This window comes from Balaenoptera ricei, chromosome 20 (assembly GCF_028023285.1).
Source record: "Balaenoptera ricei isolate mBalRic1 chromosome 20, mBalRic1.hap2, whole genome shotgun sequence".
Classification (NCBI taxonomy): domain Eukaryota; kingdom Metazoa; phylum Chordata; class Mammalia; order Artiodactyla; family Balaenopteridae; genus Balaenoptera; species Balaenoptera ricei.
The window spans coordinates 7,058,954-7,081,896 of NC_082658.1; the positions used below are offsets into that span (position 1 = coordinate 7,058,954).

The 22,943-nt window shown below is 56.0% G+C and overlaps 2 protein-coding genes across 2 annotated transcripts; both read left to right on the forward strand.

Moving 5' to 3' along the window:
- The first annotated feature begins 1,015 nt into the window (after nucleotides 1-1,015).
- On the forward strand, nucleotides 1,016-8,693 carry OTOP2 (otopetrin 2). Its single transcript, XM_059908387.1, has 7 exons — nucleotides 1,016-1,035; nucleotides 1,289-1,640; nucleotides 2,261-2,397; nucleotides 3,547-3,605; nucleotides 4,028-4,161; nucleotides 5,788-6,665; nucleotides 8,523-8,693. Exons 2-7 carry the CDS (start codon nucleotides 1,322-1,324, stop codon nucleotides 8,691-8,693), a joined length of 1,698 nt encoding a protein of 565 aa, XP_059764370.1. The 5' UTR covers nucleotides 1,016-1,035; nucleotides 1,289-1,321.
- A 1,938-nt stretch (nucleotides 8,694-10,631) lies between these two features.
- OTOP3 (otopetrin 3) lies at nucleotides 10,632-22,373 on the forward strand. Its single transcript, XM_059908397.1, has 7 exons — nucleotides 10,632-10,650; nucleotides 15,608-16,105; nucleotides 16,196-16,332; nucleotides 17,605-17,663; nucleotides 17,946-18,064; nucleotides 20,189-21,003; nucleotides 22,203-22,373. Exons 1-7 carry the CDS (start codon nucleotides 10,632-10,634, stop codon nucleotides 22,371-22,373), a joined length of 1,818 nt encoding a protein of 605 aa, XP_059764380.1.
- Nucleotides 22,374-22,943: the final 570 nt, after the last annotated feature.

Here is a 22,943-nt window from a genome sequence, read left to right on the forward strand (position 1 = left end):
TACTCGGACATCTGAGCCGCTCAGCCGGCGGGGAAGGTGGGGGGAGGATCTCCCGCTGCCCAGAGGGCCGCCCCGGGCTGCCCCTGGGTCCTAAACTCCCTGCTCCCGAGCACACCGGGCCCGGCCTCTCTCCAAAAGTGCCCACCCCGGCGTCCCGCCCCGTGAGGCCCAGTCTGGGGACAGTCCGAGGTCTGTCTTCACTAGAGCCGCGGCGCTGCGGCCCCCGATGTCTCTAAGCGTCAAGGGAACGGGCCAAGGGCTGGGGAGGGTTGTCTGAGGGCAGTCCTGACCCCTTGGACAATGGGCCTAAGAGGGTTATGAGGACCGACCGCCAGACCGTCAGCGATCGGGACACGGCTGTCCCGGCTGCCACAGTCTCGCGCGAGGCGGGCCAGCCGCGCTCCAGCAGGAGGCGCTAGAAGACTGGCCGAGAACTTCGTACGCAAGTCCGACTCGGCAGCATCCAGCGCAGCAGGAACCAGGGGAAGGGATAGCGGAAGAGGGAACTTCGATCACTGTGAGGGTGTCGGGGAAGGGGCATTAGGGTCCCGATCTTGGGGCAGCAAGAGAGGAGCACAAAGGTCCAGGGCCGCGGGGGCTGGGAGGGCGTCGGGGTGCCTGCGGGCCCTTGGGGGGGCGTCTGTTGAGCGTCAGCTCTCAGGGCTCTGGGCGTCAGGAGAGCGGGGCGCCAGGGCGCGCTGGGCGCCGGGGGCGGGGTGCCCGCTGGGTGCCGTAGTGCCGGGCCGCGCCCGAGGCTGGCTGCGCCGAGGTGACAGGGCGGCGGGGGAGGGGGCGCCTCTTAACGGGTAAATATAAATCTCACCTTGTCTGCCTCCGCACGCTCTTCCCTAAATTCAGCCCGGGAAAAAGATGGATCACGTGAGTGAGACTGAGAGGTTTATGGAGCTGAGCTCCCGCGGCTGTAAATCACCCTGCCCTCCCCGGTATAAAGCGCCCGTCCATCCCGGCGTTAGAGAGAGGACGCACTCGCCGCCCCCTGACCCCCAGCTCAGCGCGGGCTCCCGGCCCAGCCAGGTGGGTGCCCCTGGCTAGCCGGCCGACGGATTTGGGGAGTGGGAATCTTGGACGGGGTCCGACGGGGCTGCAGCCGCTTCTCTTTTCCTCCCGTCGAGCGCGAGACCGGCAGAGTGGGCTTTTCTCTTCCCCTTCCCAGCGCTTCCTTCACCACCCGCAGCCCCCGCCCCTCGGGTCCCCAAATCTAGGGATAAGATGGAGGAAGGAGAGCCCTGGAGGCTGACCTGGGGTCCTGTCCGCTCCTCCCCGACAGTGACCCCTCCAACCTCCTCCAGTCGCCTCTGCCATGTCCGAGGAGCCGCCCACGGGCCCCAAGGAGAGCCCGCCGGCACCGCGGGCAGCCCACCGCGAGGTGTGGAAGAAGGGCGGCCGCCTGCTCTCCGTGCTGCTGGCCGTGAACGTGCTGCTTCTCGCCGGCACGCTCATCAGCGGCGGCGCCTTCAACAAGGTGGCGGTGTACGACACCGACGTGTTCGCCCTGCTCACCACCATGATGCTGGTGGCTGTGCTCTGGATCCTCTTCTACCTCCTTCGCACCGTGCGCTGCCCCGACACCGACGCCGTCCCCCACCGGGACGCGCACGCGGGCCCCATCTGGCTCCGAGGTGCCAGGGGAGGTGCGGGCGGAGGTGGGGCGGCCCAGGCGGGGAGCTGGAGGCTGGGGCTCCCGCAGGAATTGCTGGGTGCCCTTCGAGGTAGACCGGTGAGAAGTCCCCACCCTCCAAGGCTAGATGTGTCTGAGAGTGAGGAGGGCTGTGACTGAGGGAGAAGAGAAAGGGAAAGAATCCTGGAAGAGGGATGAAGAGAGGGATGGAGTGGAACTTCTCTGCCCTTTCTAAAGATTGAAAGAGGATGGCCATGGAAGAGACTGATGGAGAGCAGAAAACAGATGACAGCTGCAGTTGAAAGAGCCTCTCTAGGGCCCTTCCCTTTATCTATGCAGCCCCAAAGGGATGGGGGCTCAATAGGACATCCATCCATCCACCCACTCAATCACACACTCATCCTTCCATCCACCCATTCACCATCCACCTGTCCTTCCATCCATCCTTCCATCCACCCATTCATCACCCACCTATCCTTCCATCCATCCTTCCATCCATCTTCTCACTTACCCCATTCATCCATCCATCCACCCAATCATCCAACTCTTTGGCCATCCATCCTCAAATCTGTAATCATTTTCTCCTGCCTCTCTGATCCACCCCTCACCCCTCATTCCCAGGTGGGCTGGTGCTGTTTGGGATCTGCACTCTCGTCATGGATGTCTTCAAGACCGGCTACTACTCCAGTTCCTTTGAGTGCCAGTCAGCCATCAAAATCCTGTACCCTCTGACCCAGGCCGTGTTTGTCATTGTCCAGGTGGGTGGGAGGAGTGTCCCTGAGTGTGGTGGAAAAGAGCCAACACGGGGCTTGGAGTCAGGCGATCTGAGCTCCACTCCACATCTACGCTGAGCAATCGATTAGGGTGGGGATAGGACTGTAGTGCAGATCACATGAGTCCATAAATCTGGAAGCACTTGGTAATGAAGTAATATCCGAATGTGAGTGCCTACTTAGGGGCCCTGCAATTTCATTTCAACTTAAGCAGTGCCAGTAGTTAACACCTAGGAGGTGTCAGTTGTGGCAGCTGCTCTGTCTCCTGGAACCTGACCTGCCCTCCTTGGGTGCCCATAGAGGGCATCAGTCTCAGCTCAGCGTCCTGCTGTGGGCATGGCCAGTTTGGCCCCAGCCATGTTCCCTATATTCTGTATTTTTTCAGGAAATAGGGTATCCTGTATATGGGATTTTTCAAACAAGTTCACGTTTTTATTTGTTGCATGAATAACACTTGGAAAGATCTTCTGATTGAGCTGAGGCAGGACTGGTCTTACATGGGACCCGAACCCTCCCCAGCCCAGAATGACCACGTGTATGGTTCCCTCTCTTAAAACATCACCCCTACTGCCCAGATTTCCACAATTTAACACATTTATGACTTCGGCATTTATATAGTTTTAATTTTACATTTTATGACTTTAAAGAATACTCAGGCAAAATGGAAATACAGACACCCCAACATCAGTAAACACCACAGCAAGGATTTGTGGGCAGCCAGGTGAGAGCGGGGACTTGCAGGGCAGCAAAGGATGAGGGTGAGGCAGGGATACTGCCAGAGAGAGCTGAGAAGCCCCTTAGATTCTTTCTGAGGCTGGCCTCGCTCACAGGGATAAATAACTAGGCAGTCAAAATTCCACCCTGCAAAGAAACAGAAAACAAACACCAAGCCCAGAGAGTTTACAGGTGGCATTTTGCAAACTTTTAAAGAACAGAGAACTATTTTGTACAAATCGCTCCAGAGAATAGAAAGAGAGAAAAGCTCACATCTCACTTTGTAAAGCTGAAATAAACTCGATCATGTAGTAGGAGGGCTCTTGAGGTGGTAAGAACCTAGTGCTGGGCATGGACCCGGGCGCTCCGGCTTGAGCCCGTCTGCAGAGTAGATGACCCCACCACTCTCTCTCAACACAGACTTACTTTCTCTGCGTCTCCGCTAAAGACTGTGTTCACACCCACCTGGATCTGACTCGGTGAGTGCCTGCTCCATGTCCGTGGCTCAACGTCCGTGCCCAGGGGCTGGGCTCACCTGGCATGAGATGAGCGCTTCCCAACCTGGGGCATGGGTCCTCTTTCTGCCCCCAGGTGGGGTTTCAGCCAAGGCCCCCTGGCTTTGTCGGCCTGATTTCCACCACCCTCTGCTGGGGGTATGGGGGATGTGCTTGGTGAGATGGCGTGCTGAACCCCATGACCCCCCCAGCCCTCTTTTGGGAGGCATCTCAGCCAGGCTAAGTGTTCCTTCCAAACTCAGCTTCCCTGTTCACACAGGGGTCTGCCTGCTTTCTCGCTTCTCAGCACCATCTCCCAGGAGAGCATCCCCAGCTCTCCACCACGCCGGGGACCCAACATGAGCCAAAGACTCTCACTGGCCTCTTTGCTCTCCCTCCCCAAACAGATGTGGTCTCATGTTCACACTCACCACCAACCTGGCCATCTGGATGGCAGCCGTGGTGGACGAATCGGTGCACCAGGCCCATTCCCTCAGCAGTTCTCACGGCAACACCAGCCATACTCGCCGCGTTCTGGACGGTGAGTGCTCACTTCGGACTAACCCTGGTCCCGTGGCAGCCAGGCCTCGGGCTGGGTGCTTTGTGGGCTTGTAGAGGGCACGGAGGCGAAGGTGGAGGCCAGGGACCTCCTCCTGCTCCAGGCTATGCCTCTGGAGAAGTTTAGATGTGGGTGGCCCAGGAGGAAGAGTGTAGGGGAGCATTTTTTCATCCTGGACAGTACAGCCTTGGTCCCACTGTCCAGGTCTCCATCCCACCAAAGAAGGGATTCATGCTCCAGGAAGAAAGGGCAAGAGTGATCAAGGTAGAAAGAGGGGAAGGGAGGCAGGGTGGCTCAATGGTGGAAGCGTGGGATCAGAAGGGAGTGCCTGATGTGGAGAAGGTAGAAGTAATAATCGCGATAACGACGGTGACAATTCACTGAGCTCTATATGTCAGGCACTGTGCCAAGTGTCTTAAGCACCATCTTACTTAACCCTTGCAACCTCCCTATGAGATGGGTACTATTAGTATTCCCATGTTATGGATGCAGAAACTAAGGCATAGAGAGGTTAAGTAGCTTACCTGAGGTCACAGAGCTTGAAATTGGAGAACTAGGGTTGAGATCCATCTTTGCTTTGAACCAATATGCTATGCTGAAGAAGAATGAGCCCACAGTCCCCCTGGTCCTGGTTCTCTGGACTTCTCTAGCCCCCTCTCCCCCCCGCCACCAGCCAGGATCAGACTAGATGACCAAGTCCACCTGGATCTTGCCTGAATACACACGCACACCCAGTGTGGGAGGGTCCAGGAATGGAAAGCATGGATCCAGGCCTACAGGAGATCCCAGCCCAGCAGGACTGAAAAGGGCCATTCTTCACATACAGAGGGTTCCTGAGGATGGTTAAACCCAGCCCAGGGAGGTGGGCGACCTTATGTGCTAGGGCTGCACGACCCTACGTGCAGAGAGGTACCTGCCTCAGGCGTGAGAGTCACGTCATTTGTGTCAGCTCTGCTATCACAAGCCACTTTCTCTGAGTGAGGCTCAGTTCCTTCTTCTGCAAAACCAGCTGAGATAGTTCTGGGGATCAAAAGAGCTGTCTGCCAAGGCCCGAGGAATCTTACAGAGCAGAGCACACTCTGGATGCAGGATGAGATTCCTATCAGTATGGTACAAACCGAAGTGACAGGAGGTCACGGTTGAGATCTGGGCACAGCAGCTGCTTTCTGGCTGAAGCAGATGTTGGGGAGAGCTAAGAGGCAGCTTGAATTTTAAGGGTTGCCAAACAGGCCACCTTCTATTAGGACCAGAGCCTTGCCTATCTTGGGCAGCCAGGGGTCATTACTGGTGGGGAAGGGTTGGGAGTGTTTTTCTGCAGGAATGGGACAGGATGAAGCGGGCAGCTCCGTAGTTCAGATTTTCTCTTTCTTAATCGAGCCCTGGCTAGAGTTTACTGGTGTGTCCCACAGTTTCTGGCACATAGTAGGTGCTCAATAAATATCTGTGGCATGAACGAACGTGCCAGGCCCTGTGTAGGCATTTGGAATACGGTGGTGACGGATAGCAGCCCTGCCCTTCCAAAGGTCACAGTCGAGGGGTGAGGTTCTTCAGGTGGGGGCCTCCAGGAAGGTGGGAGGGCAGTGCAGCTCCGCGTCCCCCTCTCCACAGTGGAGCGTGCGGGCAGCCCAGTCGGAGAAGTCTGCTCCTGCAACACGGCCGTCTGCCAGATCTTCCAGCAGGGCTACTTCTACCTGTACCCCTTCAACATCGAGTACAGCCTCTTTGCTTCCACCATGCTCTACGTCATGTGGAAGAACGTGGGCAGGCTGCTGGCCTCCTCTGCCCATGGCCACAGCCACACCCCGTCCCTGCTCAGCCTCTTCCGGGAGACCTTTTTTGCCGGCCCGATCCTGGGCCTGATGCTCTTTGTGGTGGGGCTGGCCGTCTTCATCATCTACGAGGTCCAAGTGAGTGGGGAGAGAGGCCGCGCCCAGCAGGCCCTGGTCATCTACTACAGCTTCAACATCGTCTGTCTGGGGCTCATGACCTTGGTCAGCCTGAGTGGCTCAGTCATCTACCGTTTTGACCGCCGGGCCATGGACCACCATAAGAACCCCACGCGCAGCCTGGACGTGGCTCTGCTGGTGGGTGCCGCCCTGGGCCAGTACGCCATCTCCTACTACTCCATCGTGGCTGCAGTGGCGGGCACACCCAGGGAGCTGCTGGCGGGGCTCAGCCTGGCCCACGCTCTGCTCGTGATCGCCCAGCACACCTTCCAGAACATTTTCATCGTTGAGAGCCTCCACCGGACTCCCCCCGGGGCTGAGCCTCATGGTACTCCCCCCAAGGAGCCCTGCCACGGCCTCACCTTTGCCAGCCCGGACACCCTCCACACCTTGCCTGCCTGCCCACCCGCCCCCAGGCTGGTTGGCCCCAGCCCAGCAGGACCTCAGGGAGCAGTGAGCGTCATCTCGGCCCCCAGGGGCCACTGGAGATGCCGGTGCTTGAAGGACATTTCTCTGTTTCTCCTGCTCTGCAACATCATCGTGAGTAACTGGGCAGACACGGGGGTGGGCTGGGGGGAAGAGAAGGCCGAGGAAAGATGCTCTTTCAGGTTTGTTCGCTTGGCCCTCTCTGTCTTGCCCCCCAGCCCACTCGAGCATTGTCTGGCTCTCTAGGAAAGGAGCAGGTTCAGGGAGAGTCAGGTGCAGCCCCGGGGGCGAACAGCATCTCAGGGAGCACAGGGAGAATGAGATCCCGGCATTCTGGCATCTAGGCAGAGCTGGAGGGGTCTTAGGGAATGCTGATGTGCGGGCTGGGAGGAGGTGAGACGGAGCTGAGTGGGGGCCCTTGCTCCCGGGTGGGAGGTGTGACTCTTCCCAGGACCTTGTGACCAGCCTGCTTCTTAGAATAATCGGAGCAGCGACAGGAAGTGGCAGAGACCAGCATAAGCGTGAGGGGTCTGTCAGCAGAGTGCAGTGGCGGGCTGGCCGGGAGGGAGGCATCCACAACAGTCGCCCCCTCCCCAGTGATTCAGCAAGGCCCCTTTCCAAGAGAAACTCCTCTGTATAGCAGCAGACTTCACCCAATACAAATATACACCCTGTACGAGAACACTCTTTGTGAAGGTGCATCCCAACAGAGAAATGCTCCTAGTGTAGCTCCAACCTAATAGAGAAAGGCCCCAGTGTAGACATAATCCCCAGGAGGGAAATCTCTAACAGAGAAACTTGGAGCCCTGTGAGTATATCCCAAAGAGAGAGCACACCTCAGTGAAGTTTTGCTCAATGCAAAGACAGTCCTTTTAGCTATAACCTCTGATAGAAAAATACCCCTAATATAGAAAACAGCCTTAATGTGGGCATATCCCAATATAGAACACATCTCCAGAGGGATTCCACCCCCGTGGGGTCTACATGAAATACACGCCCTAATTGAGGTGCATCCTTGGTGAAGTCCCCACTGCCAATATTGCCCCTCCTATAGGTAACTTATTTTAAAAAAAAAAGAGTCGTCACCCATCTCTGACCTACCAGTAGAAGCAATAAAGCTCAAATCCTCCTCCTGTCTTGGGCCACTTTTGGTGCGGCCCCCAGCCTCAGCACCCCCTCACCTTCTCCCAAGGCCGAGCCTACAGGCCGGGAGTCACCTGGGAGGCCGCTTTTGCTCCAGGTGTCTGAGCCTGCATCAACTCTGAGGGCATCATCTCCAACTCCTTCATTTTATAGGACAGAAGCAGGCTCAGATTTGGGCTGTGCTGTGCCCAAGGATGTGATACATTTGCGGTGGGGGGAGGGGCGTTAGCCTAGAAGCCTTTATTCTTTGCCTCACACCCCATATGTGAACTATCTGAGCTCATAGCCAGGGATGAAGCAGGATTTCAGCTTCAACCTCCTCCCAGACCCGGGAAGGGGGTGGGGTGCGGGGCCAGAGCTGGAGAGCAGACCTCATAGAGGGCCGGGCTGGGAGAGCCTTCTGGCAGGATCCGGAACCCCTGCCCTGGGCCTGTGTGATTCTACCATCACCACCCTGCACACATCTCTCCAGGAGAGACCTACTGATTTGGCCATTTATTCCAAATTCTCACAGCATCTATTGAGACTTCTTCTCCCCTTCCCCAGTCCCACAAGTGGGCCATATTGAGGGTGGGAGATGTGATCACAGGCGGAGCCCTAGGCTGGGGGGTAGGCAAGTTCAGTTGGGCACATTTATTGAGCTCCTTAGTGAGTGCCAGGCCCTGCCCAAGATGCTCGAGGTCCCCACTCAGCAACACCCAGCCCTCGCTGTCCACAAAACCAGAGGGCTGGGACCCCCATCCTGCCCCCACCCCACCCAGCAAAGCCCACGGAACGACCCACTGGCACGAGTCCGGGCCAGGTCCTGACACCCCTTTGTCCCCACAGCTGTGGATCATGCCCGCCTTCGGGGCCCGCCCTCACTTCAGCAACACCGTGGAGGTGGACTTCTACGGCTACTCCCTCTGGGCAGCCATCGTCAACATCTGCCTGCCCTTCGGCATCTTCTACCGCATGCATGCTGTCTCCAGCCTGCTGGAGGTCTACATACTGTCCTGAAGCCCCACTAGAGACGTGGGGAGGAGGGGCTCAGCTCATGCACCCACCCAGAGACCCCCGGGGAATGAACCCCAGGCTGGCCGTCACTATGCCACGTAACTACCCATTCCCCCGCCGGCCCCAGAGTGGAATTTTCACAAAAGTTATTTTTCCAGGATAGTTTTTAAATCACAATCAGGACATGCATATCCCTGGGGCATGGGGCAAGCGGGGGAGGAGGATCTCTCCCTGCACCCTTTCTAGGATCAGGCAAGATCTGGAAGTGTCCTAGACTCTAGCTCCACCCCTACCCCAGCCCCGTGTCCTGGCCAGTGCTGCCGCCTGGAGCTGGAAACCAATAAACCTGATGTTCTCCCTGCCCCACCCTGTGACCACTTCGTGTCCAGCAGCCACATCTAAGATGATCACAGGAGGGGGTCTTGGGGTCGGAGCTGCAAGGGCCCCGGGAGATATTCAGGTCTCAGGCTTTTCTGTGGGTGAGCCAAGTCTGAGTCACAGACTAGTTACAGACTCGTACCTGGGTGGCTGGGAGGGGCTGGGCGGAGTACCCAGGCTGCCACCTTCCTCTTCGCTTTATCCTCAAGTGACATATACATTTTTTAATGTATTCCATGACACATGAAAGATTAGGAAGGACTCACCTAATCCAACTACGATTTTACAAAGAAGAAAACCGGGGCCCAGAGAGGTAAAGTGACTTGCCTACAGTCACACAGCGAAAGGGAGCCAGTGCCTTTCTACTAAGAATAATAATTTTCAAACTTTTTTCATGCATCAGCGCTTTTGTTTTCCCCTCAAATGAAACATTTCAGGAACGCAACTTCAATTCATAGGCTGTTATAATTTATAACAGGGCTGTTACAGCTAAACAGGGCTTGGGTGGCACAGATTCTCAACCCCTGGGCCTCCTCTTACCCACAACCCCACTCCCTGCGGTCCCTGAGGCTCCTCTCCAAAGCCCTCTGGCTTCTACTCCACAAGAGATATAGAGATGGGGCGACTGTGAAGCTGGAGAGATCCTGGCAGGGCAGAGGGTGTGGGATCTCACTGCTTTCCCAGCCCTTCGACCCTCTCCGAAGCCCCTCAATAAAATGGTTTGATCCAAAAAAAGGTGGGGAGAGGGGATATAGAGGTGGACTCAGAGAGACTGAGGAAGTCAGACGGTGCAGAGAGAGATTGAAAAGGAGGCACCAACAGCTAGAAGGGGAGGCGGAATTGGTGGCCAGCGAGTCAGGTGAAGGGGCACAGGCTGGGGTGGGGCCTGGGGTGGGAGGAGATGGCATTTTGTGCGGGAGCGTGGGAGCAGCCGCACCTCGAGCACAGGGCGCTTTAGAGGAAAATGTGCCAGGACCCCCCCAGCAGGATGAGGTGGGCAGGTCTCAGAGGCTGCAGGAAGAACTGAGGAGGGCCGCAGGGGGCGTCTCCTGCCGTGTCAGAACCGGGTCTCTTTCGCCCCAGGTTCACGTTTGCCTTAGGGAGAGAGAGCTTGCGGCAGGGCCGGGCCTGGTGCTACGTGGGGTACAAGAGAAGGTGACCCCGGATCTGTGGGGGAGGGTCCATTCCCTGCTGGGCCGCCAGAGGCAAGTGTGGCCTGAACCCTACACGGCCTCTATTGCGGCCTAAGGACATTGCACCCCGACCTACCCCGGAAGCGGGCCTGCTCGTGCGTCCCCTGACCCAGCGCCCCGCGCCTGCACCGCCTCCGGCCCCGCCCGCCTGTCCAGCGGCCTCGCTATTGGCTGAGCTGTCCGGGGAGACCCCGGCGGGGTAATTAACGAAGGATTAATGAGAGCCCCAAAGTCAACAGAAAAATCAATGGGCCGCGGAGCCCGAGAGGCGGCTGCGCAGTCCCTCGGAGGCAGGGCGTCGGGGGCATCGGTCCGGCCCAGGGGCCTCACCCGGGCAGACGATCCGCGCTGCGGTGGTCAGCCGGCGGCGATGCCTGCCCAGGCCTCAGGTAAGGCTCCCCGGCGGCGCCGTTACGGCCGGGAGCGCCCTCTGACCCCTGGAGGAACATTCCCGAGAGCCCACCCTCGACACTCACACCTACTCCGCTCCGAAAGCGAGGGTCAGAGACCGGGGGCTGCAAGGACTGGGGCGGGAGGGCGAGATGACGGGAGGAAGGTCAACCCTTGGTGACCCGAACGGCGGCCCCCCTGTGCCCCCACCCCGGCTCCGCACCCCGTCTCCTCTCCGCGGGCGGGGGGCGCGCAGGGGTCAGCAGGGCACCCCCCGCCTTAGCCGGGTCCGAGCGCGCACAGCGGAAAGGGGGCGCCGAAGCCGGGAAGAAGCTAAAAGCCCGGACGGCTGGAAAAAGGGGTGTGGGGCTGGGTTGCCGGGATGCCCACTCAGAGGCACCCGTGTGGTGCCTGTCCCAGGCCTCGCAGTCCCTCGAGTGGCTCGGAGAGAAATCCCGTAGCTCCGCGACCAGCGCTTCGCAGCATCCGTCGGATCCGGCCAGGCGCCGCGCCCCGACGGCTCTGCAGCTTTCATCACTGGCTCTAATCACGACCCACAAACCAGCCTGGTGTCCGGGCCCTCCCCTGAACTGGCGTCGCGCGGAGCGGCGAGCCAGAGGGTGGCGGATTCCTCCTTGTCACTCAGGGAGCCCTCACCCTCTTCCCGCGACCCCTGCTTGCCCATCCCCGCACCCTTCCCAGCGGAGGACCCAATCCTCCACTTTGAGCGCTCCCTCTAGCGGCCGATGGAGGGTTGGACCCGGGGGTGGGGGCGGGGAAGATAGTCAAGGTGAGGACCCTGGAGGACAGGACCTTGGCCTCCAGCGTCCTCTCTAGGCCTGCAGTCCAATCAAAACCTGCCCCTGTAATTCACCAATAATCCCGATCCTTCCGGCCTCTCCAGGACCTGGACAGAACAGGAAGGAAATGCATAAACAGCTAACACTGAGAGCGTTCTCTATGCCAGGCATGTCTCTACATGCATTTACATATGTTAAATCATTTAATTTTGAAAAATCCCCATCAGGTAGGTATTATGCCTTAACTCCTTCATTTACTCATTCAAGAACTCTTTATTGAACATCTACTATGTAACGGGTACTATTCTATAGTCGTGTATCTGTTTACAGAGAGGAAACTGAAGCACCGAAAGTCTAAGTAGCTTGACCAAGATCACACAGGTAGTAAGTGCCAGAATTGGGCACTAGGCTATCCTCCTGCCTTGGGGTAGATTCTGGGAAGGCGAGATGGGGCAGTCAGGTTTGGGAGAAAAGGAGCAGGGGGTTGTCCCTGTAAGCTTCAGATGTGCTCAACCTGGGTGGGGGAGCCTGGGAAGAAAGACAAAGATCATCTGGAAAGTCGCCTCCACTGGGCCAGGATGCAAAGGGTTGGATGGGAAGGGTTTCTGTCCACGGCTCTGGTGCTGAAATTTCCCCAGAAAATGCCAGAGTCAGTCAGCTAACATTGGTTTAGTGTCCTGCCTGTGCCATATATGGGGGATGAGGTAAGCAGGAGCTGGTCGCTGCCCACCAGGCACACCCACAGCAGTGCACGCCCGCTCTCGATAGATGTTTGGGCAAAGGGAGAAGTCTTCCCAGAAGCGCTTGAGATGGGTGGTGAGGATGGGCAAGAGCCACTGGTGGAGGGTAGCAGGAGAGGCAGAAGGAAGAGCAGGTTCCAGGAGTGACGGAGGGGGGCCTGAGGCTACATGAGAAATGGGGAGGCCTCTGGCTGGGCCTGGATGAATGTGGGGAGCAGGTGCCTAGAGTGTGACAAGGGGGCTGGACAAGGAGGGGACAGAACTGGAGCAAGCATGACGTGGAGGACTGGGAAGGGGGGAAGCATTGGTAGAATCTTTAAAAGAGTACCAAGTTTTATTATTCTATTTGCCCCAGAAGAGGACCTTAGGAGGTATAAATATTGGGCAGGTTGCACATTGGAGAATGGGGGCCTGAAGAGGCTGCATTTTAGAGCCAAATGTGCTGAGGGTCTTCTGGTAGTTACATAGGGGGATGGTCTAAAGGTCAGAGTCCAAAGGGAGAGACAGAGCAAAGCACAGCTAATTAAAATAGAGCATGAACACTGATGTGTATAAAATTGATGACTAATAAGAACCTGCTGTATAAAAAAATAAATAAAATAAAATTCAAAAATTTAAAAAAATAAATAAAATAAAATAAAATAGAGCATGATATGGGACTTCCCTGGTGGTCCAGTGGCTAAGGCTCCGCACTCCGAATTCAGGGGACCCAGGTTCGATCCCTGGTCACAGAACTAGATCCCACATGCCGCAACTAAGAGTTTGCGTGCCGCGATTAAAAACAAAAAGATCCCCCGTGCTGCAACTAAGGACCCGGCGCAGCCTAATTAATTAATTAATTTAAAAAGAAGTAAACTTAAAAAAAATAACATAAAATAGAGCATGATAGGTGATGCTTCAGCAACAAGCATGGGTGCAGTGGGGGTACCAAGAGGGGCACCTAGTCCAGCCTTGGCGAAGGGGTTCAGGGGAGGCTTCCTAGAGGAGGTGGGGCTCCACTGAGTCCTGAGGGCACACCACGGTCATCCAAGGGGCAAGTGGGTGGGCATGATGGGCAAAGGGTAGGGTGTGGGCAAAGACAGGGAAGTGAGCAAAAGCAGGAGCATTCTGGGAACTAGGCAACAGGATGGCATGGTCCATGGGCAAGGGAGTGGGGGTCTGAAGACAGGGCTGGAGAGGAAAGTTAAGGCCAGACCAGAAAGCAACAGCAGCTACCCTGCCTTGATCACCTTGTGTATCCCAAGCCCATACTAAGCATACACTGCCTTGTTTCATTTTGAAAGGCCATACAGGCCATGCTAGATAGTTTGGACTCTACAGTGAGGACAGTTGGTTGCCTTTGCAGGGGAAGGAGGGGAAAGGTACAGTGGGTAGGGAGACCAGTCCAGGAGAGAGAAGAGGGAGCCGTGGACCAGGGTTGTGCTTGTGGTAAAGAAAAATCTCAGTCCTTGAGCTGGAATGCACAGGGGTGAGGGGAGAGGCAAGGCAGACACGTGGTTCCCTGCTGGGAGACATGGGGATGGAGACTCCGCTTGCTGAGACAGTGAATTAGAAAGCAGGCCTCCTGCAGCCCGGACAATGGGGACAGTGTGCACTTAGGACCCTGAGCCCAGAGCACCAGGGATGCCAGGGCAGCAGCAGGACCAAGGGAGAGCACCTGGGACAGCAGGGGGTGGTGAAGGAACCTTCCCACCAGGACAGCACCCAGAACCAGTGGGGCATCCCTGCACTCCAGTGCAGCGTTATGAGTACTCAAAGGGCCCATGGGGGAAGTGTGCTGGACTCCAGGAAGGGGTCCTGAGCTGCAGGTATGGGGTGACCCAAGATCTGGGTCCGAGTGAAGGGTAACAAAGGGGTCGGCCTGAGTGAAAGCTTGGGGCAAGCAGGAGACACTCAGGGAAAGAGAAGGGTAGGACGGTGTTCCCCATGTTGAGCTGTACATTCGTGAGACTTCAAGGAGTTGAGGGAGGGTACAGATGGAAGTCAGTTCTATCAAAGCCAAGGGCGTGGGACTTCCCTGGCAGTCCAGCGGTTAGGACTCTGCGCTTTCACTGACGAGGGCACGGGTTCAATCCCTGGTCAGGGAATTAAGATCCCACAAGCTGTGCGTCACAGCCAAAAAAAAAAGAAAGTCAAGGGCATGGCATTCATGCTCATCCCAATGTGTCCCATGCTCTCATGGCAGACATTGCCAATCAATCTCAGAACTTTTTCCTTAAGCCTTTAATGTGCTTTACAATTAACTTTAATTACATAAGTAATGTTTGTTTGTTTGTTTATTTTTTGGCTGCATTGGGTCTTCATTGCTGCACGTGGGCTTTCTCTAGTTGCAGCGAGCGGGGACTACTCTTCCCTGCGGTGTGCGGGCTTCTCATTGCAGTGGCTTCTCTTGTTGAGGAGCACGGGCTCTAGGCACTCGGGCTTCAGTAGTTGTTGGTCACGGACTCTAGAGCGCAGCTCAGCAGTTGTGGCGCACGGGCTTAGTTGCTCCACGGCATGTGGGATCTTCCCGGACCAGGGCTCGAACCCGTGTCCCCTGCATTGGCAAGCGGATTCTTAACCACTGTGCCACCAGGGAAGTCCCAGTGATGTGTTTTTTTTTTTTTTTTTTTTAAAAACTAGAACATTAAACCTCTCCCAATGCTAGTGCCCTCCTCCTTTCCCCAGAAGAAACTCCTATTGTGAACTTGATGGGTGTCTTCTAGATCTTTTAAAAGTAATTTTAGGGACTTCCCTGGCAGTCCAGTGCTTAAGACTTTGCCTTCCAATGCAGGGGGTGTGGGTTCGACCCCTAGTCAGGGAGCTAAGATCCCACATGCCCCGCAGCCGAAAAAGCAAAAAACATAAAACAAAAGCAATATTGTAACAAGTTCAATAAAAAGACTTTTTTAAAAAGTAATTTTATATACACCCATATGTACCTAAAATAGAGTATTCTCTCAGATCATAGCATTCTTTCCCACCAAGCCCACGCTCAGCCTCAGGATCCTTCTCAACCCAACACTCTAGGCAACCACTGCCCAACTAATCAGAGTCAGAACAAGAGAGGACACCTACTTGCTCTCCCTGACTTGAGGAGTGAATTTCCTTCCAGAAGACAGAGGGCACAAACTGCCTTTTGGTGGTGAAAAGTCACAGCCTTGGAAACTGCCCAGTGGCCAAGCACTGTGCAGATACCCCTGGCTGCCTTGACAGACATCATTATTCCACCTTAAGATCAAGCACTGATGCAGGAGGATAGGGGTGGGGGGAAGGCGGTCCTCAAGCCAGTCGAAATAAATCCTATGTTTATGTGGGGCACAGAGGGCTTCCATATCCCCTGGTCTGTCTGAATCTTCTCGGGTCCTGTAAGGCAGATGGTGCAGCTGCTATTATTTCCAATGTCCTGACCAGAGAGGTTGCTTAGCTTGCCCTAGGTCCCACAGCGGTTAGAGGCAGAAGCGGAACTGAGCCCGGGACGGCTTGGCAGCCAACCAGAACCCTGTCTCCCTCCCCAGCCCCTACTGAGGCTCCACCCATGGCCTCTCCAGAAGCACAGGAGACTGGAGAGACCCCGGCCAAGGAGAACCAAGTGGCCACGGGGGCCGAGCAGACAGGGGCCCCCGCCTCGCCCCTCAAGAGGTCCTGGCTGGTGCGGCACTTCTCACTGCTGCTGCGCCGGGACCAGCAGGCCCAGAAGGCCGGACAGCTCTTCTCGGGGCTCCTGGCCCTCAACATGGTGTTCCTGGGCGGAGCCTTCATCTGCAGCATGATCTTCAACAACGTGGCCATCACGCTGGGGGACGTGTGGACCCTGCTGGCCGCGCTGAAGGCCCTGGCCCTCCTTTGGCTTCTCTACTACACCGCCAGGACCACCCGCCGGCCGCAAGCCGTGCTCCACCAGGACCCGCACGCAGGACCCGCTTGGGTGCGGGGTGAGTGTCGGGGCGCCTGGGTGGATGCAGAGGGGTGGGGAGGGAGGGCTCTTTCCGGGGGAGGTGCCAACGGCCCCCTGGCCCGGCCAGGCTCCCTGGTGCTCTTTGGCAGCTGCACCATCTGCCTCAACGTCTTCCGCGTGGGCTACGGCATGAGCCACATCCAGTGTAAGTCACAGCTGGAGCTCATCTTCCCGGCCGTCGAGATCATCTTCATCGGCATCCAGGTGACCCGCCTCTCGCACCCCCCTCGCCGCATGCATACACACCCCAGCCTATGCCTAGAAACAGCCACGTCAGCAAATACCTACACGGCCTAGAGTATGTGCACACATACCACAGCGCCCCTCCACGCCTGCCTCTGTGTGCCCACACCCGTGCCACCTACACGTGCCAGCATCGCCCCTCCACGCCTGCCTCTGTGTGCCCACACCCGTGCCACCTACACGTGCCAGCATCGCCCCTCCACGCCTGCCTCTGTGTGCCCACACCCGTGCTACCTACATGTGCCAGCATCAGCACACACACTGTGTCACTGAAACGCAGCACCTATAGACACACTTGCCTGTACGTACCTGTGTGTACCTAAATCTACACCCCCCGGATATACTGTGCTATTCTCCTTCTTTTTTGTTCTTTTTAAATACAATTTATTTATTTATATTTTTGGTTGAGCGGCATGTGGGATCTTAGTTCCCCGACCAAGGGGCCCCTTGTATTGGAAACATGGAGTCTTAATCACTGGACCACCAGGGAAGCCCTACAGAGCTACTTTTTTTTTTTTTTTAAAGAATGTTTTTTTTTTTTAATTAATTAATTAATTTATTTATTTTTGGCTGCGTTGGGTCTTTGTTGCTGCGCGTGGGCTTTCTCTAGTTGCGGCGAGCAGGGGCTACTCTTTGTTGTGGTGTGCGGGCTTCTCATTGCGGTGGCTTCTCTTGTTGTGGAGCACAAGCTCTAGGGCTACGGGCTTCAGTAGTTGTGGCACGTGGGCTCAGTAGTTGTGGCTCGCAGGCTCTAGAGCGCAGGCTCAGTAGTTGTGGTGCACGGGCTTAGTTGCTCTGCAGCATGTGGGATCTTCCTGGACCAGGGCTCAAACCTGTGTCCCCTGCATTGGCAGGTGGATTCTTAATGCCACCAGGGAAGTCCCCAGAGCTACTCTTAATGAATCTCCAACTCCCTCCTGAGTTCCTGATCTGCAGGCATTGTGCTATGTGTTTTGTTTGCATCACCCTTTTTATTGCCCCAATAAGTAGGCATTCCCCTGATAGACATTTTAGTCCTATTTTAGAGCCGAGGAGACTAAGGCTCAGAGATGTTTTTCCACTGGCCCAAGACCACACAGCGAGGAAACACTGGAGCCACGAATCCAACCCAGGCTTCCTCACTGTCCCTTCCACTGTAAATACACACATGCCACTGGAACACACGCCCCATAGTCCCACCACCAACCTTCGCCCCACCCCTAGCCCCTGGGCTCAAGGCCCTTTCTCTTTCAGACCTGGGTGCTCTGGAAACACTCTAAGGACTGCGTTCAGATCCAGACCAACTTCACTAGGTAAGATGCGGGCACCTTCTCTCCTTCCAACAACTCCTGGGATACCCCTGTCCCCCACTCATGCTGGCCCCCCAACAGCTTCCCTGGACAGCGTGGCCCTGGGGCTATCGGTTAGTCTGGGAATGGGTCCCAGGTAGCCCCTAGGGCTGCCCCTCCTGAAGTTCTAATGGCAGATGGCATCTGGCTTTGGGAGAGAGTGGTCACCCCAAAGGCAGTGATGGTGAACGTGGGGCACCCGGGAAGCCGGCTAGGCTGTGTGGCGGAGTGTAGCACCTCCTCCAGGTGTGGCCTGATGCTGACGCTGGCCACGAATCTGCTGCTGTGGCTTCTGGCCGTCACCAACGACTCCATGCACCATGAGATCGAGACTGAGGTCAGCGCCCTCATGGAAAAGTTCTCAGGTACAGAGGAGACCGTGACTGCCCCCCGATCCCTGAATGTACACACACACACACACACACACACACACACACACGTGCGTGCACGCTACACTCCCTCAAACAGGTGAGGCTCAATGACTCTGCAGAATTGGGAGCAAGCTCTAGAGGCCAGATCACGACTAAACGGAAACTGACATTTGCCAATGGTACCCATCCTGCCCCCATTCTGGGCCTGCCCCATCAGGTGCTGGCACTCTGCAAGCCCGCTCCAGGCATCCGTCTAGCTATCAGTAAGCTAACCACTAATTCTGGCTGAACTATTCACTGATAAGTCCAGGTATGCACTCTACCCCTGGTATTTGCATTTTACTTGCAAGAAACTAAAAAGCCTTCAAGACTGAAAGGAATGTCTTCCTAACACAGTTGTAGGTGCCTGGACATATAAGGAAGAACAGAAGATCCCTGGGCAGAAAGAACTCCCTGGATTGTTCCATGTACCCAGTGCCCTACCTGTCAGTCTGCCCTTAGAGGCCATGTCCCGTAAACCTACATGGGAACATTGCTGTCTGTGGGATTCAGCCACACCTGTATGTATACACCTCCCCCCGCCCCGGGTGGCATCACCATCCTGACCTGTGTACAGCCAAGCCTTCCCAGCAGACTCATGCATTCACACATCCATTGCATAAATCTCAGCATGCCTGTATACCGTGGGCATTCTTTATGCTCCAGATCCATTTTTCAGAAGACCTGTGCAAAGAGAATTTTCGGCAAGTGACATCATGGATTGTTTATTATTAAACAATTCAAGCATACAGATGAGTAGAAGGACAGGACATACCCATCACCTAGATGTAATAATTATTAACATTTTGCCATATTTATTCCAATATTTTTGCTGAATTACTTACGTTGCAGAAATACTGGCATTTCATCTCAGAATATTTCAGTATGCATGTCTTTAATAGCTACTTTTTATTTATTTATTTATTTATTTATTTATTTATTTATGGCTGTGTCGGATCTTCGTTTCGTGCAAGGGCTTTCTGTAGTTGCGGCAAGCGGGGGCCCCTCTTCATCGCGGTGCACGGGCCTTTCACTATCACGGCCCCTCCCGTTGCGGGGCACAGGCTCCAGACGCGCAGGCTCAGTAGTTGTGGCTTACGGGCCCAGTTGCCCCGCGGCATGTGGGATCTTCCCAGACCAGGGCTCGAACCCATGTCCCCTGCATTGGCAGGCAGATTCTCAACCACTGCGCCACCAGGGAAGCCCTGCATGTCTTTAAAATAATATATTTCCCTACATTAGCACAACGCCATTGTAATTTCTAACAAAATGCCTTAACATCATCCCCATCCTCTGTATCAGTCTATATTCGACTTTCTCCAATCAGCCCATGAAATGTCTTTTCAAGATGGTTTGTTCAAACATGCAGTACATTTGGTGGCCCAGTTAAGTCTCTTCCCCTAATGACATTGAGATTTGTCAGGTTGCTACCTCGTGGTGGCATTTGACTTGTTCCCAAATCCCCTGCTTTTCCTAGAAACAGGAAGTATGGACCAAAGTGCTGATTAGATTTGGGTTAAGCATTTTGGACACCAACATTCCACAGCGGATACTGTGTGCTTTGCAGGGCACCTCATCACAAGGCAAGATGTCTGGCCCACAGGGGATGCTGCTGATGGTCCAGGTGTATCAGCCAGATCCTCCCAGTATAAGGTTACAGGCTTCCCCCTGTGCTCAGCAAGTAATCTGTAGAGGTGACATTTGGCACCAAAGACATCATGTGTCAAATGCTTTACCTAAGCTTGGCACCTGAGGTCTAGAATCCCTTTGTCAAGGAATGACCATCCTGGGGACTTCCCTGGCGGTCCAGTGGTTAAGACTCCACGCTTCCACTGCAGGGGGCACGGATTCGATCCCTGGTCGGGGAACTAAGGTCCCGCAAAAAAAAAAAAAAAAGACCATCCTGTGATTTCTGACTTCTCTCTCTTGGCCTCAGTTTCCACATCTGTAAAATGGGTGGCTGGGTCCCTTCCGCCTCCTGCCATAATCCAGGAGGTGAACAGATTGATTTGTGCATCTGGTTTCCTCAGAGCAAGGCCCACCTGAACGTCTGTCCCCTCCTGCCCTGCCCCCTCCCAGGCAACAACACCAACACCTGTCTGTGCCTCAACGTCACCATGTGTGAGGTCTTCCAGAAGGGCTACCTGATGCTCTACCCCTTCAGCACCGAGTACTCCCTCATCTGCTGTGGCATGCTCTTCGTCATGTGGAAGAACGTGGGCCGCCGCCTGGCACCCCACACGGGCTCCCACCCCAGCACCCCGCCCTTCCACCTGCACGGGGCCATCTTAGGGCCACTGCTGGGCCTGCTGGTCCTGGTGGCAGGCACGTGCGTCTTCGTGCTCTTCCAGATCCAAGCAAGTGGCCCTGCCATCGCGCGCCAGTACTTCATCATCTACTACGCCTTCTACGCAGCCGCACTGCCCACTATGAGCCTGGCGTGCCTGGCGGGCATGGCCATCCATGGGCTGGAGGAGCGAGAGCTAGACACGCTCAAGAACCCCACCCGCAGCCTGGACGTGGTGCTGCTGATGGGCGCGGCGCTCGGCCAGATGGGCATCTCCTACTTCTCCATCGTGGCCATCGTGGCCACTCGCCCCCACGAGCTACTCAACCACCTCATCCTGGCCTACTCGCTGCTGCTCATCCTGCAGCACATAGCCCAGAACCTCTTCATCATCGAGGGCCTGCACCGGCGCCCGCTCTGGGAGGCGGCTCCTGAGAGCCTGGCGGGGAAGTGGGAGGCTGAGCCTCCCCGCAGGGGCTCCCTGCTGGAGCTGGGCCAGGACCTGCGGCAGGCCTCGCTGGCCTACATCCACTCCTACAGCCACCTCAACTGGAAGCGGCGGGCCCTCAAGGAGATCTCACTCTTCCTCATCCTCTGCAATATCACAGTGAGTGGCGGGGCCGGGAGGCGTGGGAGTGGAGCTGGCAAGGAGGCCCCAGAGAGCCTCACTCAGGAAGGAATGGATCAAGGTGCATTCATTGTGCATTGACTGTCCCGAGGGCGACTGGCTTGTCCCTTTGATTGTCAAAGACACAGGCCCCTTTCCAACTAGCTTGATGCTGCTTGAGAGTAGGGAGTGTCCCCCAGCTCCCTGCCAGGTGCCTGGCATGAATGAATGTGCCAAGCATATAGCTAAGTGCTATTTACAAACATACATATAGGATTTCTACCTTCGGGGAGCTTACTGCTTAGCTGAGGAGACACAGGGGGACCAATTAGAGAATTACCAAATAATTAATGGTCCACTGACTTGAGTCAAAGGAAGAGATCAGAAGGTGCCTGTTTTTCTAAAGAATCTCTAGGGGAAGGTATTGACAATGACTGCCCAGTGCCCGGCAGCTGCTAAGTTCCAAGTCCACCTTTCCGTGCATCTCTCTGAATTATCACACTAACTCCATGCAGCAGGCTCTATTACTGTCCCTATTTAACAGATGAGCAAACTGAGGCTTAGGCTGTTTGACCTGCCGTGTTCCCACAGCCTGCAAGTGGCAGTCCCGGGACAACTCCAGGTTGTTTTAGCCCATGCTGGTAATAGCTGTGCTGGAGACACCTCAGAGGGTGAAACCTCTGGTCCAGACAGAGCATCATAAGTAATAAATTGGCCCTAAAGTGTGGTCGGAGTTCAGAGAAGTGTGGGCCCAAGTGGCCAAGGAAGGCTTTGTGAAAGTTTGATCTGGGCCTTGAGAAATGGGCAGAATTTGGACGGGAGGCAGGGTCAGGGTGGGGCGGGCAGAGAGTCATGACAGCGGAAGAATGAACCCAGAGCAGAAAAAGGTGATGGAAATGAGGGCCCAGGAGAGCCCGGGTGGAACAGGTTGTACCGTGGTGGTGGCAGCCTGGGGTCTCAGGATCCAGCTGGAGTTTAGGCTGGCCCCAGGCAGGCCAAGGAGGGGGCTGAGGCCTTCTGTGGGATGGGGTGAGGGGGATATAGGGGGAGAGGGGCTGGTTCTGAAAGCCTAAGGGTGAGGGGCTGCTAGGGTGGGGGGTATGCTGGAGGAGCTGCAGGTTCTGGGGCCGCCCCTGAGCTGAGGGCCTTGGGGGATGGGAGAGCCCCTCCCCCACTCATCAACCTCCTCTCCCCCCAAGCTGTGGATGATGCCCGCTTTTGGCATACACCCGGAGTTTGAGAACGGGCTGGAGAAGGATTTCTATGGCTACCAGACATGGTTCACCATCGTCAACTTCGGCCTGCCTCTGGGGGTCTTCTACCGCATGCACTCTGTCGGGGTGCTGGTGGAGGTCTACTTGGGGGCCTGAGAGTGCCCAAGAAACCCACCCCCTGCACACCCCCGAAGTGCCAAGGCTGGGGAGAATGTAACCCAGATGCCCCATTCCAGGGGGACCTAGACCAGCCTGGATTCCGCAAAGCCTCCTCCTCGCCAGAACCTCACTGGGGTGGGTGGTCACCGCAGCCCAAGGCCAAGGGCAGGGCCTGGACACAGAGCTCTTAAGGCCCACACCCAGGACTGAGCACACACCTGCCCCCGCTCACCACCACCGTCAGCGCAGCCCCAGGAAGCCCGCACAGCTACTCTCGGGACGGTCAGCCCTAGATGGTTCCGGGGAATCCAGGGAGGGCACCCCTACCCAGCCAGGCCTTGGGGTCTGCCTCCTGCATGGTCCAAGCTCAGCCCAGGACATCTGGAAGCTCGCAGCTCGGCAGGCAGCCCTGCCCTTCTCTCCCCACACACCCTGTCTCCTAATGAGCTGGTTAATTAGCTGCCAGGCAGGGTTCAACAGCTCTCTCCCGCTGACATAAACCCTGTTTGTTTGATCGATTACATTCGGGCTTCGTGGCATTTTGTTCCCGGGCACAGAGAGGGCACT

Excerpts from the sequence above, each read along its gene's own strand:
- OTOP2 (XM_059908387.1), top strand. The coding sequence starts at position 1,322 with ATGTCCGAGGAGCCGCCCACGGGCCCCAAGGAGAGCCCGCCGGCACCG. Across the intron at positions 1,641-2,260 it reads GGGCCCCATCTGGCTCCGAG|GTGGGCTGGTGCTGTTTGGG; the intron begins GTGCCAGGGGAG and ends CCTCATTCCCAG. Across the intron at positions 3,606-4,027 it reads ACCCACCTGGATCTGACTCG|ATGTGGTCTCATGTTCACAC; the intron begins GTGAGTGCCTGC and ends CTCCCCAAACAG.
- OTOP3 (XM_059908397.1), top strand. Across the intron at positions 16,106-16,195 it reads AGGACCCGCTTGGGTGCGGG|GCTCCCTGGTGCTCTTTGGC; the intron begins GTGAGTGTCGGG and ends TGGCCCGGCCAG. Across the intron at positions 17,664-17,945 it reads ATCCAGACCAACTTCACTAG|GTGTGGCCTGATGCTGACGC; the intron begins GTAAGATGCGGG and ends CACCTCCTCCAG.